Genomic DNA, 22,842 nt, shown 5'->3' with positions numbered 1-22,842 from the left:
AGGCTGTATCGGTGTATTGAGTACCAAAATGAACTCAGAGAGGCGTACACATCATGCATGCATTTCTCCACATTCAAATAAAACCATGCGACACACGGGCCCCTTATGATGCCATGGTCGCTCTGCTCGTTTTCTTGGGGACACTGCAACCACCCTCTTCTTCCATTGGCGTCCTTGGGGCCCAGTGTGAATTTATGGTAAATATATGTACCCTGAAATGTAACACCTCTGTTTCATCTCTTCCTATCAGACTGGCTTTCGTATATAACTGCTACTTAGTGAAGTAGGAAGAATGATTAATCTGAACATACAGTATCAAACACGATTGATAACCTCCTTCATTCAAAACCGGTACTGTAAATTACATTTTCAAATATATTATATATTTTTTTTCTTTTGTAACTTAAATTTTTTATTGGTTTTTAAAGACAAGCGAAAACATAGCGTACATCCATGGTTTCTTTTAACAATCACTGTAATACTAAACTAGCAATCAAACCTAAGGAAACCATAATACAAAGTATAGGGGGAAAAGGGGGGGGGGGAAAGGGAGTGTCCTTTCCTCTGCCTAGCGTCTCCCTCTTGCGGTATCATAAGCAGCAATAGTTTGTTTTATTTAATTTTATTTAATTGGCACCTGGGTTTCTAATCCCTGTGCGGTCCCATTCCTCTACTACTCTCAACTGTTTCTTTATCGCTTATGGCCTCAAATGCTTCCCACTCACTGGGTGAGAACGCATCTGAAACTATCATAGCCAGATTGTGGTCATCTCTACCCCTGGGATGTGTCTGTGCTAGCCAACGAAGCCAGGCTTTTAGAAAATTGACGCCAGTGTCATTAACTAAACTCGCTAATTTTTCCATCTGGCACACAAACAAAATTTTATTCCGAATCTTAGAAATATCGATGGAATTTGTGTTTCCATAATGCTGCGATCTCGCATCTCGTTGTTGTTGCAAAATGCAGAACTAATTTCTTCTCTACTTTGGCCAGGCCCGGTGTCGGTCTATTTAGTAGAAATAGCCACGGGTCCATTGGCATTGCAAGGTCAAAAATCCTCTGGAGCCAATCTCTAATTTTCTCCCATAGGGGCGATCCGAGGGCAGGACCGCAGCATATGTAACAGAGGGCCGATTCTCCACATTGTTTCGGGCACAATGGGTAGTATCCCGGTATAAATCTAGATAATTTGAGTGGGGTGAGATACCATCTTATTAATACTTTATACGCGTTCTCCTTCAATGTAGTGCAGATTGAGATCGTGGTTGCTGCCATGAAGATCTCATTCCAATAGTCATCTTCCAAAACCTCTCCCAGATCCGCCTTGCACTGTGTCATGTAGCTTAATTTTTGTGTGACTTCAGAGCTGGAACCGGTTACCTCTCTATACATTTGCGATGTGAGTCCACTAGTGTCTGTTTCTATGAGACAGAGCTTTTCAAACGTGGCCAATGGGGGGTGGGGGTTGTGTTTATTGTAAAATCTGGATGTATCAAAAAAATTCTGATGGGGGAATGTTTTTATCCGATCTGATTTGTTCAGATATCTACCAATTGGTTGTCCCTCAATCCTTTAAGTAGTGTGGCTGAACTGTCCCTACTGCTGTCTTGTGTAGGCCCGATCTGTCTAATTTTGGGTTTAGGGCTAAATTAAAAATCGCCTGCTAGGAATATAAATCCTTTAGCCACCGTAATCAGTGTGTTAAAAAATGATGTGAAGAGGGGTCTTGTTCACAGGGGGTATATATGGTGGCTATTGTTATATGCTGACCATTAACCAAAACAACCAGTACCAGGAACCTTCCCTCTCTATCTTTCCTGATCTGGTCCACTACAAATGGGAACCTGTTATGAAGAAGTATCACTACACCTCTCTTTTTGTTGTTGGCGGAGGATAATAAGAATGGTCTGTACTGTCTGTCCAGGTATTTGTGATAACTTTTATTACTAAAGTGTGTCTCCTGGAGCACGAATATATCCGTGTTTTTTCTCTTGTAATCCGTCAATGCTATAAGGTAAAAAAATGCACAAATGCGCACCAGGGATTAGTTAATGGTAATTTATTAAAATACACACAAGTACTGAGGGGATCCAACCCCACCTCAGCTAAAAATGTTATACAGTTTAGACACAGTGACCATGTAATGTGACCCCTGAAAAAACTAAACCCTCAACAGTACAACATAAAAAAACACAGTAAAAATACATATGATCAGTAAAACAAAAATCCATCTAACGATTTAAAACGAAACCGCCATAGATTAGCAGACAACTGGCAAAGGGAGACGGACACTTACACTGAGGCAGAAAAGCGTGTTCACGGTGTCCATATAGAGATTCGGATCTCGGCACCGTGAAGATGGAACACACCGCTTGTGCCTCTCGCAGGCTACGTCTCAGCTTGTCAGGAAACACGCGCAGGATGACCTGTCGTGACCTCACGCCACTGGATGACCTGTCGTGACCTCTACGCGTTTCGCACAACGTGCTTCATCAGGAGGTCACGTACAGCTTTACGTGACCTCCTGACGAAGCACGTTGTGCGAAACGCGTAGAGGTCACGACAGGTCATCCTGCGCGTGTTTCCTGACAAGCTGAGACGGAGCCTGCGAGAGGCACAAGCGGTGTGTTCCATCTTCACGGTGCCGAGATCCGGATCTCTATACGGAGACCGTGAACACGCTTTTCTGCCTCAGTGTAAGTGTCCGTCTCCCTTTGCCAGTTGTCTGCTAATCTATGGCGGTTTCGTTTTAAATCGTTAGATGGATTTTTGTTTTACTGATCATATGTATTTTTACTGTGTTTTTTATGTTGTACTGTTGAGGGTTTAGTTTTTTCAGGGGTCACATTACATGGTCACTGTGTCTAAACTGTATAACATTTTTAGCTGAGGTGGGGTTGGATCCCCTCAGTATATGTGTATTTTAATAAATTACCATTAACTAATCCCTGGTGCGCATTTGTGCATTTTTTTAACTTGTTTTTCAGGGTGCCCTCCCCCCTCCTGTAGGGGGGACCACCTTGAAGTAGGAGCCCTTGGGGAGACGCTCCATGCGCGTGCAGCAAAGGGATTATCCATACTTTACAGCTACAGCACGAGCGCTGAATATCCTTCTTTTTCCGTCAATGCTATACATCGTTTACCGGGGCTGTTCAGGCCCTTCACATTATTGGAGATAACCGTCACTGCCATTTGAGCTTTTCCGACAAATTGCTTACGGGAATCAACTGAATACTTATAGCGCACGGTTAGCACCCCATCCGAGGGCGCCGGCAGAGATGAAATGTGGGATTGAGACCTTTCCCTTTGGAACCTCCAGCAGGAGGACTATATATTTGGATACGGAGGGGGAAGGGGAAGACAAAATGAAACAAATTAGGGGAACCAGAAATGACGATGGATGGATCTGGTTCTTGTCCTTGGGGGGTTCTGTCCGCTGGAACACCCAAAAGAGGTGTCCAACGACCCGAGAAATCTCAACCTTAGTATGTAACCATTATTATTATCATCATCTGTGCCCAGCCTGGTAACCGAAAACCCTCATAATAAGACTCCTAGGGTGTGCCTATGTCTAATTCACATAGTCCAGTGAGGTCAACGTCATTGTGGGTAATATGCGTCAGACCCCAAGGGGCTAGGGAAACGATCCCGTATGACCCTTCTGGAATAAGTTCTGCTATTCCCCAGTACATGAAGAACAACTGTGCAAGTGTATGGCCCAAACACCTCTGTGACTCAATCTGCCCATATCATATTATATTTTAAAGGTGTCCTTCATCTATGAAACGTAGGACTCATTAACTTAATGAGGTCTTGCACAAGACTGCATGTCTGATTTAGCAAGTTATGTTGTTGTAAAACCTTGAAGCATAGTCCCCTATCTGTAAGGAAGGTACAGAGACTCTCTTGGTAATTATACAACAAAGATGCCTGCAGGAAAAAAGGTTAATTATACCTCCATTTGCAGGGATTCAGCTAGTCCCCTGAGAGCAAACTTTGTTGGGGAGTAGGCTGTATAGCCAAATAAGCCAAGCTGCCCTGCCTGCGACGAGACAAACACTATCCTCCCCATCCTTCTCTCTTTCATGGTAGCAATCACTGCTCGGCTGGGATACACGCTGCCCAGGTAATTCACTTCCATCAGTCTCTGCACACACAAGAAAGACACCACATGCACATTGTAAGATGGAATCCTTTCCCAGTCGGAAGCTATGCAACAAGACAGCTCTGTAATTTAAGCAGAAAAACATATTACAGGTTTAAAGCAGGGGGGGTCTCTGGAGCCGAACTGTGTGCCTAACAAAATGGCAGCATTTAAATGTTCTGCGTCACGCGGGCCAATAGGAAGTAATGATGTCATCCCTTGCGGCTTCCTATTGGCCAGTGGGACCGGGGGCTTTAAACGGAAGACAGATACTTGCACCCTCTACAGGAAGTAAGTATCTCTGGAAATAGGGTCCGCAAAGCCGAAATTAACAGTCCAGCTCCAGAGACCCCCTGCTTCAATGCTGTAATTTAAAAAAGAAAAAAAAAAAAAATGTCCGAGGTACAATGTTTGTATTATGTTCTTAGGATGAGACAGCATCTGAACAAAATGAGATTGTTCATAGAGCAGTTTATAGGCCAGGTACCTCATCTTATAAAGAACGTCAACAAAAGAGAAGTGCAGAGTCTACAGTCTAGAGAGCCCAGTCATGTCAGCATACCTTACATGTTCAATGGAAGTGCTGTCGGGGTATGACCTTGTCGTTAAGAGCAAAAAGTTACAAATAGCAACACATCCCTATAGATCCACTTTTTTGTAATAAGAAATATGCATTGCAGGCTTTATGCAGCATGTTGAATAGAAGAAATAAGAAATAGTTAAATATATCTGTATTGCGCCTTTTAAACAGGAAGTGTAAAACATTTCTGGATCTAGAAGGATGTATATTAGTTTTTTTTAGTTTTGCTCTATTCAACAAAGATACATTTGTAATTGAAGACAATATGAAAGGACTCATTCATGCAATAATTTAATGTCGGTTCAGAACACCTTTGGGTGTCCGAGAGGACAATTAATGGATTAGTTTAATGCCAATGCAGACATCTGGGAGGTTAAGCTTACTGCAAACTGATCAATCTCGATGTCCTCAAAATTTCCAGCGATTGCCATACCCGCACAGTTCACCAACATGTCGACTGGACCTAATTTTTCCTGAGCCTAGAAAAATAATATATATAAAAGGTTTGTTACTTATTGTGCAAGTACCAGTGAGCTGTGTGATGGTCACTGCACACCATCTGAATGAGCAGGTACCGTAGGACAGCCATAAGAATTAGCTGGAGGCAATGACTTCTAACATGGAAATATCTTGCAAGAAAATGCTTCAGATCACTCCTGTTATTAAATCATATAGAAGATATAAATCAACATTCACTGTTTTGGGTGGATGAAAAATAAATCAATGAATTACTACAAATTTCATTTCTTTTTTTTATTTGAAACACATTTTTTGCTATTCTGTTTAACAACTTGAAAGACATTGCATATAGTAAAATAAATAAATAAATAAATAATTGTCCAACGCATGAAATCCAGTAATCTTAACAGAATCCAATAATATTAACGTGTATTTTTACGGACTCATTGGGTTCTGTGTTTCCATTTACCTTCTCCTCCCCCTCCCAATGTCGCAGTAAGCGCCAAAAATGTTTTTTTTAGTCCGGTATGTTGGTACAAAAAGGTCTAGAAGCAGAGCAGCAGCGATGCTCGTGGCACACATGTCAATGGTATGTACTAGAATAATTTGTATGTGCGTGTCAAAAAAATTGTGGAGACGTAAAAATTGTACGCCAAGTTAAACCTAATGTAAATCCTACAGATTGTGTATGTGTAAGGTTGCTATGTGTATGTATCAATCCAAAAATACAGATGTATTATACATTTAAATATTTTGTAACAGTCACTGTGAAAATATTACATTTAAAATAATAACCGATATTTACTATCTAATAATAATACTGGTAATAAAATAAAAACCTACACAAAATATACATTATCAAGCCACCCGAAGCAATGCGTCACTAAACGTCAGCATTCAGGACATCGTTCTCACCTGTTTAATAACATTCTCCACTTGTCCATAATCTTTAGATACATCAACTGATATACAAAGCACCACCTAGCAAAGGAGAGGGGAAGAAAAAAAAAGTGATTTTAAATGTACAACAAAATTTTTTTCTAAGGTTATATGCATTAAATGTTCACATTGCGTGTGGAGTTGTAAAACATGGAACAACACAAGATCATTCTCTGTTTGCAGGGCTACATAAATGGCAGACTCCGGCTTCTGGGAGAACGTCAAGTCTACTTTTCCTTTTACAGATGCAGATTCCACCTTTTCAATCTCGTGCACAACAGCCTTCTGCTGGATTCTGCAGGTGCTATAAAATCAAGGTCAATGGAAATGTGACTCCTGTGAAACTTCATAGGATGCCATGTTGCCAAACCATGGGGACTATGCATCATACCAATGTTGGAACACAGAGTGTTCTGGTGCACTGCACCATTGTATGGACCACGTGTCAAAAGTAATAAACAGTTTATTAAACCTGGTGCAGATTCTTAGAAGACAGAATGTATGCCACCTTACACTTGGTTTGAAGCAGATTGACGGGGAGCGAAGATGCTCCATAGATGCGCACAGTTTATACATCATTATAGTCTGTCATGTAATGCCTCAATCGCACGCTGTAGCGTATGGGGCCCAAATTGGCGTAAAGTGCTTGATACATTGACGTACAAAGAGGGGCAAGATGAAAATGATGTTAAAAGCGTCAATTTTGCTCTCAAGTTGCCTTGCCCAAAAACAAAATATAATAAAAAATAAAAATATATAATAAAGTTTATCAAATAGGAGAAACGCCACACACACACAGACACACAGACACACAGACACACAGACACACAGACACACAGACACACCTCGTGTTTGTGCTTAACGAGAAAGTGAATCCTGCTTTTAAAAAGTGATAATTCCACCAAAACTACACCTTGATAAAAAAACATCAAGTTAAAGAGTGGCATTTGAAAGGTACTACTTCAATACAATCCCATAACCTACATTATGGAGATATATAATATCTCTATAGCAGGCACTCAGTAAAGGATTGCCACTATCTCAGGGAGACTATAGTGATTCTATTGCCTCTCCCAGAATCCTGTGCCGGTCTTATTCTCACCATTTATCTGCCCTCCTTACTAAGCATGAGCTGTAACAAACTACAGGCCAATCTCACTTCTCCCAATCCTATCCAAAGTCATGGAAAAATGTGTCCACTCCCAATTAAGCGATTACTACACCAAGACAAATTTCCCTAGCCAATTCCAGTCTGGGTTTCGTCCCAAACACTCCACCGTAACTACCCTGCTAAAAGTTTGCAATGAAATCCAGTGTGGAATGGAACGGGGACAACTCACTGGTGCAGTATTCCTAGATTTTGCAAAGGCTTTTGACACAGTTGATCATGTTATCCTGCTTAACAAACTCCAGAGCTCTGGAATAGGGAAACATTTTTAAAATGGTTTCAGTCCTACCTATCAGGAAGATCCCAACATGTGTCCATCTCAGGCTTCAACTCCAACCCCCTGGATATCACCTGTGGTGTCCCGCAAGGCTCTGATCTGGGGCCTCTACTCTTCTTAGTGTTCATCAATGATCTTCCCACAGCTTGTAAGGAAGCCTCAATACACATGTATGCAGATGACACAATCCTATATGCACACAGCCATAGCCTCTCTGACCTTCAACAAATACTTCAGTCTGACTTTTTGTGGCTCGAAAACTGGATTTCCCAAAACAAACTGTTTTTAAACACTGACAAGACTGTAACAATGGTATTTGGGACCAAGACTACATTTGTAAAGCTTCCAGTGACTGAGCTCCTGATTAGAACCAACGCTAACACCACCCTAACACCTGTCACTAGTTTTAAATACCTGGGCTTATGGTTTGACTCCCACTTAACATTCGGGATGCACATTGATACCCTGACAACCAAGACCTATGCCAAACTAGGGGTACTTTACAGGAACAAATCCTCCCTAAGTCTCCTGGTCATAAAGCGTATCGCACAGTAGATGCTAATGCCAATTATTGACTATGGAGACATAGTATATGGTTCGGCTCCTCAAACCCACCTTTGCAAACTTGACACCCTCTACAATTCAATTTGTCGTTTTGTTCTCCAATGCAACTACAACACACATCACTGCGAAATGCTCAAAGAACTAGATTGGTCAACACTAGAGTCTAGGCGCAAAGTTCACCTTTCCTGTCTTGCCTTTAAATTCTTCATGGGCAAGCTACCCAGCTACCTGAACAAGCTCCTCACCCCTACCACTTGCAGCACTTATCACCTGAGATCAGACTCCAAAAGACTATTCATGGTCCCAAGGCTCAACAAAGTATCCGGACGTTCCTCCTTCTCCTTCCGTGCACCCCAAAACTGGAACAACCTACCAGAGACTCTCACATCCACCACCAGTTTAAGTTCTTTCAAATCTAAGGCTGTCTCACATTTTAACCTGGTCTGTAACTGTTTCATACACTCATAAAGAAAATATATATTAACTGTGCACGCAATGTCTTGTATATAATGTATACCCTGTTCATTTATGTAACTGTACTTGTAACCATGTATTATTTGTTTTACTCTGTGCCCACGACATACTTGAAAACGAGAGGTAACTCTCAATGTATTACTTCCTGGTAAAATATTTTATAAATAAATAAATAAATAAATAATAAACATCAGACTGGAATTAATGCATCTGACCCGTTGTGCATCTGCCCCGTTGTGCAGGCAGCAGGGATTTTCTGTAGGCCTTTATCGCCAAGAAAGGTTCAACAAAAGTTGAGGGAATGGCCTCTCCAGGAGATAAGAACACCTGCTTTTCTTTTAAGAGTAGAAGGGATTGGACCTTGAGGCGAATTAACTGGCTAATGCTAGTGTAAAGTAAATATATCCCTGCAAAATGGGGACTAACATCCGGGAGAAGCAGAGGCTTGTGTCTGCAAGATTTGAGGTACAGAACTTCAAACTGCAGCTTATTATGAATAAATTAAGGAAAGGTTAATTTAAAAATGTATATTTCAATACAGGGAGGGAATAATGGCTATGCATATCATTATTAATAATAAATAAGGGGAATTAATTTACTAATGTTCATTTGTTTATGCACCACAAAAACAAAAATGGATGCCCCTTTGCACTGAAAAAAATACATTAAAAACCATAATTTCAAAATCTTACCTGTTTATCATTTATTGCATATTTTTCTATTTCTTTCTTAGCCTGGACCAACTTGCTCTGCAATCAAGAACAAACCACTAATCAGTTTATGCTGAAGTGCGTTATATGATTTTCAGCATCCACAGGACTAAATGGTTTTGCAATGTATGTTTTGCCAGATGACAAAACACGGTCAGAGTTCATTACAGTTTTTTATTCATATTAGGTTGAAGTCCATCCAACAGTGCATATGCCGAAGGGCAGCCAAAGGGGTTGAGCCGTTTGCTGATGTCTGGTGATGTAAATGTGATGTTAAAGCTGCTCTATTTCAATCTAAAACTCACAAGCCTTTTTTCCCCCGTACCCATTTTTTCATCTATCTGTCTGTGATTTGACTGTACAACCCCTGTTCTTTAATGTAACCATGTATTTTTTATAACTTTGTGCCCAGGACATACTTGGAAACGAGAGGTAACTCTCAATGTATTACTTCCTGGTTACACATTTTATAAATAAATAAATAAATAAAATATACCAGGTTTGTTAACTCCCAGTTATGCACCTATGTGAAACTTCATTGCCTTGTTGCAATGGCCAAGACGATAATACATTACATACATTCCTAAAAAGTATGAATACATATGTATTTTACGAAACAGTAATTTCAGGGTTGCTATCCCCAAATGGGAAGCTGAAAAGCTGTGTATGCAACAGGCATAAGCTTAAAGGGGTTGTCCATGATAAAATGGGTAAGAAGCAAAAAGGTGACACTGTGCTCATTTGCATGTCATTACCCAGAATCCCTGGCTGCAGTTGAAGCATTTTAATGGGGAAAGGCAGGGTTGCAGACCTGTCAATATGCTCACGAGTAATATTTTTATTTGCTATTCCCAAATGGGAAATACTAAACTGCAGTTAGGCAAGAAAAAAATGAATTCAAAAATGTATTTCTAAAAAGCAGACGACATATTCCAGAGCAGTGATTTCCAACCTTTTTTGTTTGGAGGAACCCTTGAAGTATTTTGAAAAATCTCGGGGAACCCCTATCTGGCTGACACATATTAGGTTCGACAGGGGTCAGTCACAACATTTCATACCTCACGAGCCACCTCTATTTCCCACCCTCTACTCATGTATTTCTCTCCCATCCATCACACTAAATCTCCCCCTCCCTTGCGTCTCACTCTTACTCCCTATTTTCCTCACTCACTCACTCCCTCTTTTCCTCACTCACTCACTCACTCCCTCCTGCCCCCCTCTCTTCTCTCACTCTCGCCCCTACCTTCCGTCAATTACCCCACTCTGACTCAATCCACCCTACAAAATACATACCAAAAAAAAAAAAACACCCCCAGGGGGTGGGGTGGGGGGGCTGTTGTCCATAGGAGGACCCCTGAGACTGCTTCCACGGAACCCTGGTTGGGAATCACTGTTCCAGAGGGATTCACCAACCTCCAAAAAGGTAGACAATACGGAAGGAAGTTTCAGCAGGTTGCTTCGTGATATATGGAGAGAGATTGGAACACAACCACTCAATGAGAACCTTGTATGAAGAAATTCCTTCCCACCGGGGACAGGTGGCTTCCAAACCGGAATTCACCGGCCTGAATATACTCACTCTCTCCCAAACATCAACAAATACATCATTACTGTGGAGAAGGTCTTTCCTCTTGGATGCTACAGTGTGTCAGCATAGTTGGCGTTAGCACAGAAATTATAGCAACTTTAGCTAAAAAGTGCTGGGGATTATTCAAATTCTACTTGAAATAAAAAGGAGGCGTTACGGATCAGAGGTATTTTAGTGTCAGGATTTGTGAGGACATTACAGCTTTTCAACATAATCATCCTTCTGTGCCAAACTAAAATTCTGCAGAACAAACCGTATCTAAATTCTCTCATGCAGATTAAACTACTGTGACTCAATGAGGATTGCGAATTTGCTGTTAACACGCTGTCCAAAACAACTAAATTGGCGTATCCGGTTTCAGCTAATTTAATATACATTTGTAAATTGGAGATCACAAGTGAATCCAGAAAACAATGAACAGGAATGTCTGAACACAAGATAAATGGAAAAGTTGGTGCCTGGTGTATTTATTACTCTGATCTAGATAAATATGAACTCTCCCAGACTGGGAGCACAATTTATTACCAAATGCAGACGTCCATACTGGCGGCTGCCCTGGAACCCAGATGAAAGGCTGTCTGCACCAAGCTTTTTCTATTTTATTATTATTAGACATTTGTTCTTATGAAACCTCTAAAAAGGTATCAGCACTCCGAAAATAGCATTTAAACAAGCAAAAACGATAAAAATATATAAGCATAACAATATTTTCTTTTTTCCCTAAAACCCAGAAGACATCATGAGATAAGCATTTAATCACCCATCCTTCAGGCATATTGTACAGTAACATGGGCTCTTGTTCAGAGATCTGCTTTGAAGGCGCTTCCCTGCGTTGGAGAAGAGATCAACTCCGGTGAAATTAATGAGACTAAAAAAAAAAACTTTGTCCAGCACGGAGAAGCGGTTTCACAGCATTTTAAAAGAAAATAAATGTATTTTTACCATTTTAAAAATATGTGGTAGGGGAGGTGTGGTTGAAATCTTTAAAGTGTGAAAGCAAAAATAAAAAAAAAAGGGGGTGAATTACTGCAAAGAGGATAAGGCCGATTCAATGACAATTTTTTTTTCCCATTTCCAAATTTGTGCGCGTAGATCAGTGTTTTTCAAACCAAGGCTCCCGGGCATCCCTAAAGGGCTCCCTGCAATTTTCTGGTCATTTGAAAATTGTATCAAATACAGAAGAATGTACAATGCATCTAATCTCAGACGCGCTATTAGAGAAAGTTGGGGGTTCATCAGAATTTCAGTTGGGGTTCTTTAACAAAAAAAAAGTGGTTGAAAATCTAGTAGACAGTAAACATTAAAGTTGCAGTTTATTATTGGCGTTCATCCCCTTGATAATGAATATGCTACTGTGTGAACATTCAGAGTGTAGATTATACCCCCCCCCCCTAAATTTAAACCCCATTTTTGTGCACACGAAGCTTGTTGGGCGGCTGTATGGCAAGAACACTCGTTAAACAACAATTGAAGGAGCTGGTAACTACAGGGTTAAACTCTGGCACAGCATGTAAGAATTAACTAGAAGGGGCAGAGATGGCATCAGACAAGCTTTTTACATTGTCCGATTCATCATGGGGTTTTCAACATTGGGGTTAACGATCACTGCTTTTTAAGCAGCAATTCCTCCATCGCAACACATTTTCCCCCCTCTTGAAGTTCAAGAGATATTAATGTAGTTATTTTTAAGAAGCAGGGTACTGAGCAGGTTCCTGTAGGTTATTCAAATGGTCAAGGACAATGTTCTCAGCCAATCTAACTGAGCCAGTTCTTGGCTGCTCATGCCGGAGTGAAACAAATGGTCACTGAGAAGAAACCAAACACTCCCAAACAATTAGGATTATTGTGGTTCTACACAAATTACTGCTCTAAAAAGAAGTGTCATGGGATACGTTATTACACAGAACACAACAGCACACTTACAGGCCAACAGCAAATCCATTTCTGATGGCCTCCATGTACGTACAAATAAGTGAAATAACTACAGTATAAACTATGAAGAAGGGCGATAAATAAATGTGATTGCAACGTGAAATATTTCAGAAGTGAGAAGGGATGGTTTAAAAATAAATAAATACACCTTACCTCATCCCGAGCCACCAGAGTTATAAATGCACCTTGTTTGAAACATTCAATAGCAACACCTTTCCCAATGCCACTGGATCCACCAGTCACCTTAATGGGACAAAGAAAGATATTACAGGGAATGTTTTGCAACTGGAATCAGCACAGATTGAGTGAGAGCACAAATGTTTCATCACGAGCATCACATGCACAGGGCAGAAACATACAGCATTACAATGTATTTCTAGCCCATTAGTGTATCTACACTTGTGGAGACATTTTGAGACATGCCTTCTGCTACCAGACATACCAACATGAAGATGATAATCCTTGCTGTAGAGTAATCCATACTGAGCACACCCACAGAATATAAATATATATCTGCAATGAGATATGGTAAGGAGTGTATTCATTAAACTACAAGTGCCGATTGGGGCTCTATGACACGGAAACTCCTACTGCGTTCAATAGGAGTATCCGTGTGGCAGCGTCCCGATCTGCACCAAGTATGCTAGATGTAGGTGGTTGATCTTGTATAATAATGAGCCACCCAATTAGATACTGCAGAGTTAAATATGGTCTATTCACAATCCTGCACATACAACCTGCTTATGGAGGACTCTGTTTACAGAAACAATATGCAGAGGACCATCATCAACTCCCACACTAAACAGCACCAGATGATAGGAGGGTAGGATCTCTGCTGTGACCCAATGAAATTAAGATCGGCAGGAGCTGCATCTCGTGTTTTATGAAAAAGCTGCACAATAAAATGCCATTCTGAAAAAGTAAAAGCCACAATTTAACATGTATTAAGTGTATTTTGTTGGTCACACTAGCCCTAACTCATGGTTTATTTTAAACTGAATAAACCAGTGGTGCCCCAATATTCTGTGGAAATCACAGGGTGTTTCACAAGGTTATCAGAGGTACACTGAGAAAGTTGGGTTATGCAGATATTCTACTCTTCAAGACAACATTTTGTGTGTTGCTATTTTGTTCATGTAATACATTTTTAAAAAAAAGTTATAAAATGTAAGTTATATTTAATATGGAAAGCTGATAATTCCACCCATGTGACAGGAAAGCCTAGAATGCGGATATTACCTTTCCGAAAACGGCATGTTACACCAACACAAGAGGTATATGTATTACGGTGCAATTCCACATAGCCAAATCAGAAAACAAGTCTAATTGGGGTCGAAAAACAAAATATAACATGCTAATCGTAAAGATTTTGTGGCTTTCATTTTGTTGGGGAAGGGTTTGTTAATCAAGTGTATTCTTTACCCTTATCGCAGTGTCCTTATCAGAGAGCCAACCAAGATAAGGGGAGTGGAAGAGGGGCTTTGGCTGTGCAGGCACGTAAAGAACACACAGCAATATGGAAAGAAACAGGTTTTAAATACTAAATGCTTTTTTACCAGTAGGGTCCCAATGCACTGCTGAAAATGTGGCAGTTAAGGAATGAACATATGACTACCATCAAACAACAGCTCCTACTTGGGTGTATGTATGTATGTCTTTATTTATACAGTATATGTATTTTACTGAATATACAGTATATGTATTTTACATTTACGGGAGCACTGTATGCGTGTCGATAATGGTTGAAAGGCAGGGTTGCAGACCTGTCTAAGACATGTGAATGTGCTCACAAGTGATATATTTTATATATATATATATATATATATATATATATATATTTATATATATATATATATATAAAAATAAATAAATCTTTCATATAGCGCCATCAATGTACATAGCGCATCACTGCAGTAATACACTACATAATATCACACAATGGGAAGAAGCACTTCACAAAAGTAACATACTGTAAGGAAAAGGAGTCTCTGCCCTGAAAAGCTGACAGTCTGAGTGGCAAGTAGGAAGAATTTAGAGACAGTAGCAGGGTGCTCTGGTAAAGGCGTCTGCAGTGTGCCAAGGTCAGTGCAGAAGAGATTGTAGTATCTGCTAACGAAGCTACCTTTATGCTTCACTAAAGAGGTGGGTTTTAAGAGGAGTCTTAAAAGTGGAGAAAGAGGGTGCCAGTCGGGGAAGGACATTCCAGAGGTGTGGGGAAGTGAGTGAGAATGGTTTTAGGCGGGAGAGAGCTTTAGATAAAAAGGGGTCCTTTTTTGACATCCTTGAGCAGGACACAAGAATTGGGATTGTGTATAGCGAGAAACTAGGGCTCAGATGTGAGGAGGGGCAGAAGATTGTATAACCTTAAAAGGGAGAAGAATTGTGTGTGTGATACAATTTGATAGGCATCAGGAGAGGGATTTCAGCAGGGGAGACACTGAGAGATTTAGGAGAGTGTAAAATGATTCTAGCTGTGTTTAGGATAGAATGTAGGGAAGACGGGCGAGAGGCAGGAAGGACGGACAGTAGAAGATAACAATAGTCAAGATAGGAGAGAATAAGGGGCCTGTGTTACCGTTTTAGCAGTAGAGTGACAGAGGAAATGATGAATCATTGCAATGTAACGGAAGAAGAAAAAAGGTTTTAGCTACTTTGTTAATGCGAGAGGAGAATGTGAGGAAATCAAATGTGACACTGAGGATTTGGGGGTTGCGTCCCTTGCGGCGCGGTTCCTCCTCTTTACATAACAGTACTGCAGCGGCTGCTGCCTCCGATCTGCCCCCCGCTGGTGCGCGCACCCCCGCTCTGTTTACAGAGCGCGCGCACTCCCGCTCCTCTTCTACCAGGTCACAGACCTTAGCTCCGCCCCCTCGGTCACGCTGCGTGCACGCGTGACGTCGCGCAATGAGCCCCAGCTGCGAGTCAAGATTGCTGTAAGCCCTTGTCTCCTGCAGCCTATCCTTTGCATCTGCAGAGGCTCCGCCTCCACTCCGCCCCTTCTCCTACTGGTTCCTGTCTCCTCTTCCTCTTCCTCTTCCTATCATACCTTGCTGAACATAACCTTGTGTAGCCTTTGCGTGTGCCTGTCTTGTCCAGCCCAGTCTTGTCTTGTTCTCTGCAGTTAACCTCTCGTGTACCGACCTGGCTTTGCATTCTCTCTGGCTCTTGACCCCTGGCATACGGATAACGACGACGAGTACCTCTCCAACCCCAGAGCACAGGCTTACGGACTCCAACTACGTGTACCTCTCCAACATACGGACGCCGGCAAGTATTGGATTAACCCTTTCTACATACCCAGACCCAGCAACGCTACAAACCACCTTCTGGGCTCGCCCCCACTACTGTGGGTGTGTGGCACAGTCCTTCCCACCTCAGTGCCGGGTTCAGGTCTTGTCTGTGGGCTCGCGCAAGCGTTACAGACACCAAGGCAGCGTGCTTGTGATACTGGGTGTATAATAGTGCTTCCAACAGTAATGTAGAAGGGGGTAGTAGGGCTAGGCATGGGAGGAAGTATGAGGAGCTCCAACTTTGACATGTTAAGTACGAGTCGGCAGACGGCCATCCAGGATGATATACTGTAGCGGAGAAACATTCAGACTTTGGTCTGTACAGCAGGTGTAAGGTCAGGGGTTGAAAAGTAAATGTGTCATCAACATAGAGGTGATACAGCAGAGCCCCGCTTCTCGGCGCTTCGCTTTTCGTCGATACCGAGAAGGGGGCCGCCATCTTTGATCCTCAGTCGCGCATGCGCAGAACGGGCGGTTGCGCGCAGCACGCATGCGCAGACCGTTGTCTACGCGCGCATACCGTAGTTTGCGAACGTGCAGACCATAGGCCGCGCATGCGCAGAACAGAAAATCGCCGGATCCACTTTCCGGCGATTTTCACTATACGGCGGGCCCCTGGAACGGAACCCGCCGTATACCCGGGGCCCTGCTGTATTTCAACCCAAGAGATGCGAGAAGGTCACTTAAAGAGTGTATAAAGATAAAAGAAAAGGAGGTCCAAGGACAGATCAGAGTTATGGCCACAGAGGGATGAACTGAAGAGGTGTTCGCAGACGAGACACTGAAAGTACGATGGGATGTCATGGGACGTTTGGCCCCAACCAAAACATTGCTGGCGTTCTGCCACCGGGACACTTTGCTGCAGGGCAGCTGAACATTTCGCCACGATGTCTGCTCCTGCTCCGACAACTGCATGTTAAAATGTCCCGCTCGGGACCGCTACACTGCCAAGACAGGCCACTTCGATGAATCACCTTTAAATGTCCTGCAGGACATTTAAAGATGACGTATTGGAGCGGCCTGTCTAGGAAGTGTAATGACCCCACGTGGGACATTTTAACGTGCAGTTGTCGGAGTGCGGTCGGGCGCGGAAGAGCTGGCTTGTCGGATGTAATTGTGGCAGAATATTCTGCGTTTTGGTCGTAGCCAAACGTCCTACATTGGGATGGGAGAGGCAAAAGGAAATCCAGAATAGAGCTCTGTTATGGATATAAAGAGTATGGAGAATGTGAAGGAGAAGAGGGTGGTCCACAGTATCAAAGGCTGCAGAGAGGTTGAGTAATATGAGCAAAGTGTAATGACCTTGGTCTTTGGCAGCATGGAGGACATTAGTCATTTTAGGGAGGGCTGTTTCAGTGGAGTGAGCAGTGCGGAAGCCAGATTGTAGAGGACCTAGGAAAGAATAGGAGGTAAGAAAATTGAGCAAGCGAGAACATACAATGTGTTTAAAGGCAAAAGGCAGGAGGGAGACAGGGTGATCGACAAGTAGGGTCAAGCTTGTCGTTTGAGTAAAGGTATAACTGTTGCATGCTTGAAGGAGTAGCAGACCTGAGGGAGGAGTTGAAAATGTGTGTGATTAAAGGAATTAGAGTGGGAGAAAGAGGTTTTAGGAGATGGGAGGGAATGGGTCAAGGGCAAGTGGTAGAGAGTGAGGAGATCAGCAGCAACACAAACTCCTCTGTAACAGAGAAAAAAAACGAGTCAAGGAAGACAGGAGGGGAGTTAGGAAGAGGTGGTGTAGAATAAGAGCAGATTTCGTGCCGAATGGAATCCACCTTTGTCTTGAAAGTCAAAGTCCTAAGGTGAGTGGAGGAGGAAGAAAAAAAAACAAAAAACAAACAGGTAACAGACGGTCTGAATAGGGCAAAGACAAAAGAGTCGGAGTGGGTTAGACTTGAGTGTTGATTAGAGACGAAAAGTAGGCTTCTTTAACCTGAGAGAGGTCAGAGCTGAAACAGGATAGAATGAAATCTGCGAGAATATATGATTTCTTCCAGAGGCGTTTAGAGGAATTGAGTGCATATGGAATTCTGCAAGTACACAGGAGTACATCAAACAATGCATGCTGGGCTGCTTTCCTCTACTGCTCACTTTACAGAAGAGTGCACTGACATTCTGGGCTCACCTAAACAACAGCCATCCATAGTCATACTGCTACAGAGCAATGAGAAGACAGGAGTTTCTCACTAAACCTTGTGCTATCAAACAACAACTTGTCCTCTCACTCCAAGAACTAAACTCCACACAGATCAACAGCCTGGCCAAAAAAAATCAACTTAATCGCCAGCGAAATGAAGAGTAGTATGTGACTATGTGGGAAAATGATATCCAGCGCTCAAAGAAGCTGGAGAGCTACCACAACTTAGAGAGAATTCACTCTGGCACCCTACCTACTGAAGGTAAAAGACCCAAAGCAGAGACAGACCTTGTGCCAGTCAGAATGAGTGCCCACAGGCTGGAAATAGAAACAGGCAGACAGACTGAACTGGAAGCCCCGGGAGAACATCTTTTATATGCAATCAGATAAAAACATAGTTCCAGCCACACATTGTTTGTGTTCCCACTGCTGAGTCCTTGTTTTTGTTCTCTCGCAATTTTTGTTACTCCATTTGTTTTTATTTTTCTGCTAACGTACGGTTAGCCTGTCGGAGAACGTTTGATACTGACACTTTAATTTAATGCTTCCATAAACCAGGATCACGCTATGGGAGTTTGCACTTCCTTTTTCTTATTTTTGCAGATAGTTGCCATCCTTGTGGGTGCTGGCTGCAGTACAGTGGTGAAGGCAAAAGGTTAGCGAGAGAAAGCAGGAAGCCCAAGGAGAGAGGGGTCATCAATATAGCAGTTGAAGTTCCAAGGAGGAGTGTCAGGAAAGAAAGATGGAAAGTCGGGATTCAAAATCAGAGAGATAGAATGGGATCAGTAGACAGTATATGTAACATAAGAGGTAATATGTATATTAAGAATTTCATTAAACAATCCACATTACCTCACACTACTGTAACTTCCTTCGTTCAGATAATTCCCCAGACTCAACATATTCCCATAAAATATAAGAATATCAGTGTTATGGGCTGTATACCCAAACTGTGTAGTACAGAACCAATGTTTTCTTAATCCAACAGCCTATTATCACGACACTAAGGCCTTGCTTCTCTAAAAAGTGCTTTGCTTTCGCATGCCTTGGCTCCTAATCACTAGAATGGGAAGGGTTAACACCCTTTAATGAATGAGTCCAAGTCCATGGTGGCTGATGAACTACCAGTGAGCGGTGATCTGAACTCAGACTTTTATGGCAAATTTGAGGTTTTCCATAAACCACAATACAAATAAAGAATTACCACCCACAACAAACACTGAAAATACATATTGAACATTTCCTACTGTGATTATGTGAAAAATAGTAAGACAACAACATTAAAATATAGCAAATACGCATGCTGGAGTCTTTGTGGAAAATTGCCCAAGATCAGATCATATGTACATATACATATATAAATAAAAGTCTAAAAGTCCATAATGTCCAACTCGATGTTACAGAATTCTGGCCACTAGTTAAATACTATATTCCAAGTCAATGGAAGAGGAGACCTTACTTTATGGTGATAGGGACCAGTATGGTGCATTGGTAGAACCCCTCATATACACAAAAAGGTGAATACAAACGGTCAATGTAATTCATATAAATCTGAACTCACCACCACATGTGCTCCGGACAGTTTGAGGGGTTTGGGGCTGATGAGTGGAGACACCATATAGAGCAGCAGCACAAATGCCACCAAGAAGGCAGCGGCCAGCAGCAGCATGACCGACTGAGCAAGCGAGTCCAGCCTGGGGAAAGGGGGGAGCACAGGGAGGAGAAATGGGGTGACAGGTGGCTCAGGCTGGGGACAGGAGGGGAGAGGGGATCTTAACCAGAGTGAAGGGAGAAGAGGGAGCACAGCCTGGACAGGAGACGGCCTAAGAGTGAGGGGAGAAGAGGGAGCACAGCCTGGTGGACAGGAGACTGCCAAAGAATGAGGGGAGAATTGGGAGCACAGTCTGGGGGAAAACTCACTGGTGTATAGGGGGGGGGGGGGGTGGATATAGGAGGGGTGTCCTGTCTGGGTGTAACACCTGCAGTGTATGAGGACAGGGAGAGGAGAGCACAGGGGGGTTTAGCCTAATGAAGAGGGAGCATAGGTAGCACAGCCAAATTAAGGTGACAGAGATCACACTGGGGGAAGGAAAAATAAGGTGATCAACATCGCTATTAAAAACAAAGGCGAGAATATGCCAATCCCAGGGGTAAATGTGTCGGAGGAAACACAGGCTGGTAAATAATGCTCAGCAGAGAGCGAGCCAAGGAAGGGTAACAGTAAGAAGTGAAGGAGAGCACGGGGCGGTGGCAGACACCCCGCAAGCAAAGTGCCAGGCTGTTTTATAACAGGTCAGCCCCCTGCTCAGAGGACGCCGGGGCTCATCCAGATGTTAGTTTCATTACTGGAGTCTGCAAACTATATCCCTGGTAACGAGCACCTCTCCTAGAGCTGTGTCTCTTTACAGGCACCGCCTCCCTGTCGTGCTCTTCCTGTTTCTATCTCCCTTTCTCTCCAGGCAAGAGGGCAGCTCAGAGCTGGCTTTAGTGTGGCACAGGGAAGTCGTCTCGCCATCTAGCAGTAATATAGAGCAATGCACCTCTGAGGCCAGCATTGCATGGATTACCTCCAACTCCAATCTGTTTTTACTTTAACAATGTCTCCCAGCGCCAAAACACAAATAAACAGCACCAGGAGAAACATCTCACTAAAATAATGGGCTTTTTGTTATTTGTAACACTGGTGATTCGTTCTTTTTCTTTGTTGGCCGCAGCATTGACACTGGTTTTAATTAAGAGAATGTCACGAATAATTACTCAAAGGGTGTAAGTATCAAGCAAAAACGCATGTTGACATTTGACACTAACCCACATGTTCATAATTCAGTTCTTAAGCCTCTATTCATTATGAGGATAAGAGAAATAAAGCACCAGTAATACCATCATTCAATAATCACCTTTATTTAAAAACAATAAATATGGAAATTCAGCACCACTCACTGTTAATCTCCTCATTACTCCAGTGGCAGTCACTGGGCTAAAATGCCGAGTGTGAAAGAAGAAAATGGACCGATTGCTGTACATTTATGAACACAATATTTGTTAAGGGAAAACACCAGGAGTTAAAAAAATAAAAAAAAATAACATGCTCATTTTATAATAGAATGCAACCTGGCCGGCAACGCCACATTTACTTACTATGTCACCTATCCATTGTGACATCATAAAGCTCCAGCCATATAAATAGAGCCACAGCATGGTCACATCACCAGTGCAGCAGGACTTCTGCTCAGCCAAATCTCATGCATTCATGTTTGCTGGTCCCTGATGCTGAAGACAAATATAATTTAACTGCAAAATTCCCAAGAGCCTTTTAGAATGAACAGTTACCAAGTGGAGATCTGATGGGTCACGGTAAGGGGGCATTTTGTAAAATAATTTACAATTTGGTGCACACAATTTTACGAACTAGCTCCGTTTTTGTTTGTCCGGTTAACCTTTACAGTGCCCTTATGATAAAAAAAAGTTTATGTACCCGAAAGATAATTACAGAAATTCCATAGTTTCCCCATGATAACCTTCTGGAATCTTTTCTTAAATATCTAATAGGGTTTATATTAACCAAATTTCATGTTTTAAAAACAAAACGATGTATGAATTAGATAATTAATAAACATACACAACCCATGCAAACTCTCAGTGCCAGTCAGTGTCTTTACTCACTGAGCCACTCCTTCTCAACACTTAGTTGAAGTTATTGCTGCTGAAGGGGGTGCCACCAGGTACTGAATCTAAAGGTTCACATACTTTTTCACACATGGATATTGAATGTTTAATCACTTGAGGATAAATAAATGTTGAAAAAGTATCATGTTTTTTGTGTAATTTGTTTGATCAGGGTATCTTTATCTATTATTAGGACTTAGATTAAGATCTAGTAACATTTTAGGTTTGAAATATATGAAAATTCTAAGGGGTTCACAAACTTTTTCTTGCCACTGTACCTGGCATGCTATGGGCCATGGTTCGCCAGAAGGCAGATGTACTAGGTCTGTCATAGACCAGGGATTCCCAACCTTTTTTGTTTGGAGGAACCTTTGAAGTATTTCGAAAAATCTCGGGGAACCCCTATCTGGCTGACACATATTAGGTTCGACAGGGGTCAGTCGCAACATTTCACACCTCACGAGCCACCTCTATTCCCCACAATCTATCCATGTATTTGTCTCCCCCCCCCCCCCTCCCGCCTCGCATGTATTTATCCCTTGCGTCTCACTCTTACTCCCTCTTTTCCTCACTCGCTCCCTCTTTTCCTCACTCACTCCCTCCCGCCCCCCTCTCTTCCGTCAATTACCCCACTCTCACTCAATCCACCCTACAAAATACATACCAAAAAAAAACACCCCCGGGGGTGGGGGAGGGCTGCGGTCCATAGGAAGAACCCCTGAGACTGGTTCAAGGAGCCCTGGTTGGGAATCACTGTCATAGACACTTGCTCGGTTTCCTGTGGGTGATCGAGTTAACCACTCTAATGGAGCAGGCAGTCTGATCACAACAGAAGTGGGGCCCTCTCCACTCCCATGGCATCCAGGGCCTGGCACTGTCATGTGATTGGTCCTAGGGCTATCACATGACCTAG

The 22,842-nt window shown here is 42.4% G+C and overlaps 1 protein-coding gene across 1 annotated transcript in view; it reads right to left on the bottom strand.

The window, feature by feature from the left end:
- KDSR (3-ketodihydrosphingosine reductase) overlaps positions 1–20,706 on the bottom strand; it is a 33,174-nt gene extending 12,468 nt beyond the window's left edge. The window contains exons 1-6 of the mRNA XM_075585846.1: positions 19,825–20,706; positions 12,990–13,079; positions 9,299–9,355; positions 6,100–6,165; positions 5,109–5,204; positions 3,957–4,148 (exon numbers count right to left, since the gene is read on the bottom strand). Coding sequence (XP_075441961.1) covers positions 3,957–4,148; positions 5,109–5,204; positions 6,100–6,165; positions 9,299–9,355; positions 12,990–13,079; positions 19,825–19,932 — 609 coding nt within the window. The 5' untranslated portion in view covers positions 19,933–20,706. The remainder of the gene's footprint in view (positions 1–3,956; positions 4,149–5,108; positions 5,205–6,099; positions 6,166–9,298; positions 9,356–12,989; positions 13,080–19,824) is intronic.
- Positions 20,707–22,842: the final 2,136 nt, after the last annotated feature.

The sequence above is a fragment of the Ascaphus truei genome, chromosome 2, assembly GCF_040206685.1.
Source record: "Ascaphus truei isolate aAscTru1 chromosome 2, aAscTru1.hap1, whole genome shotgun sequence".
In the NCBI taxonomy this organism is placed as follows: domain Eukaryota; kingdom Metazoa; phylum Chordata; class Amphibia; order Anura; family Ascaphidae; genus Ascaphus; species Ascaphus truei.
This window is presented reverse-complemented; position numbering and strand designations above follow the sequence as displayed.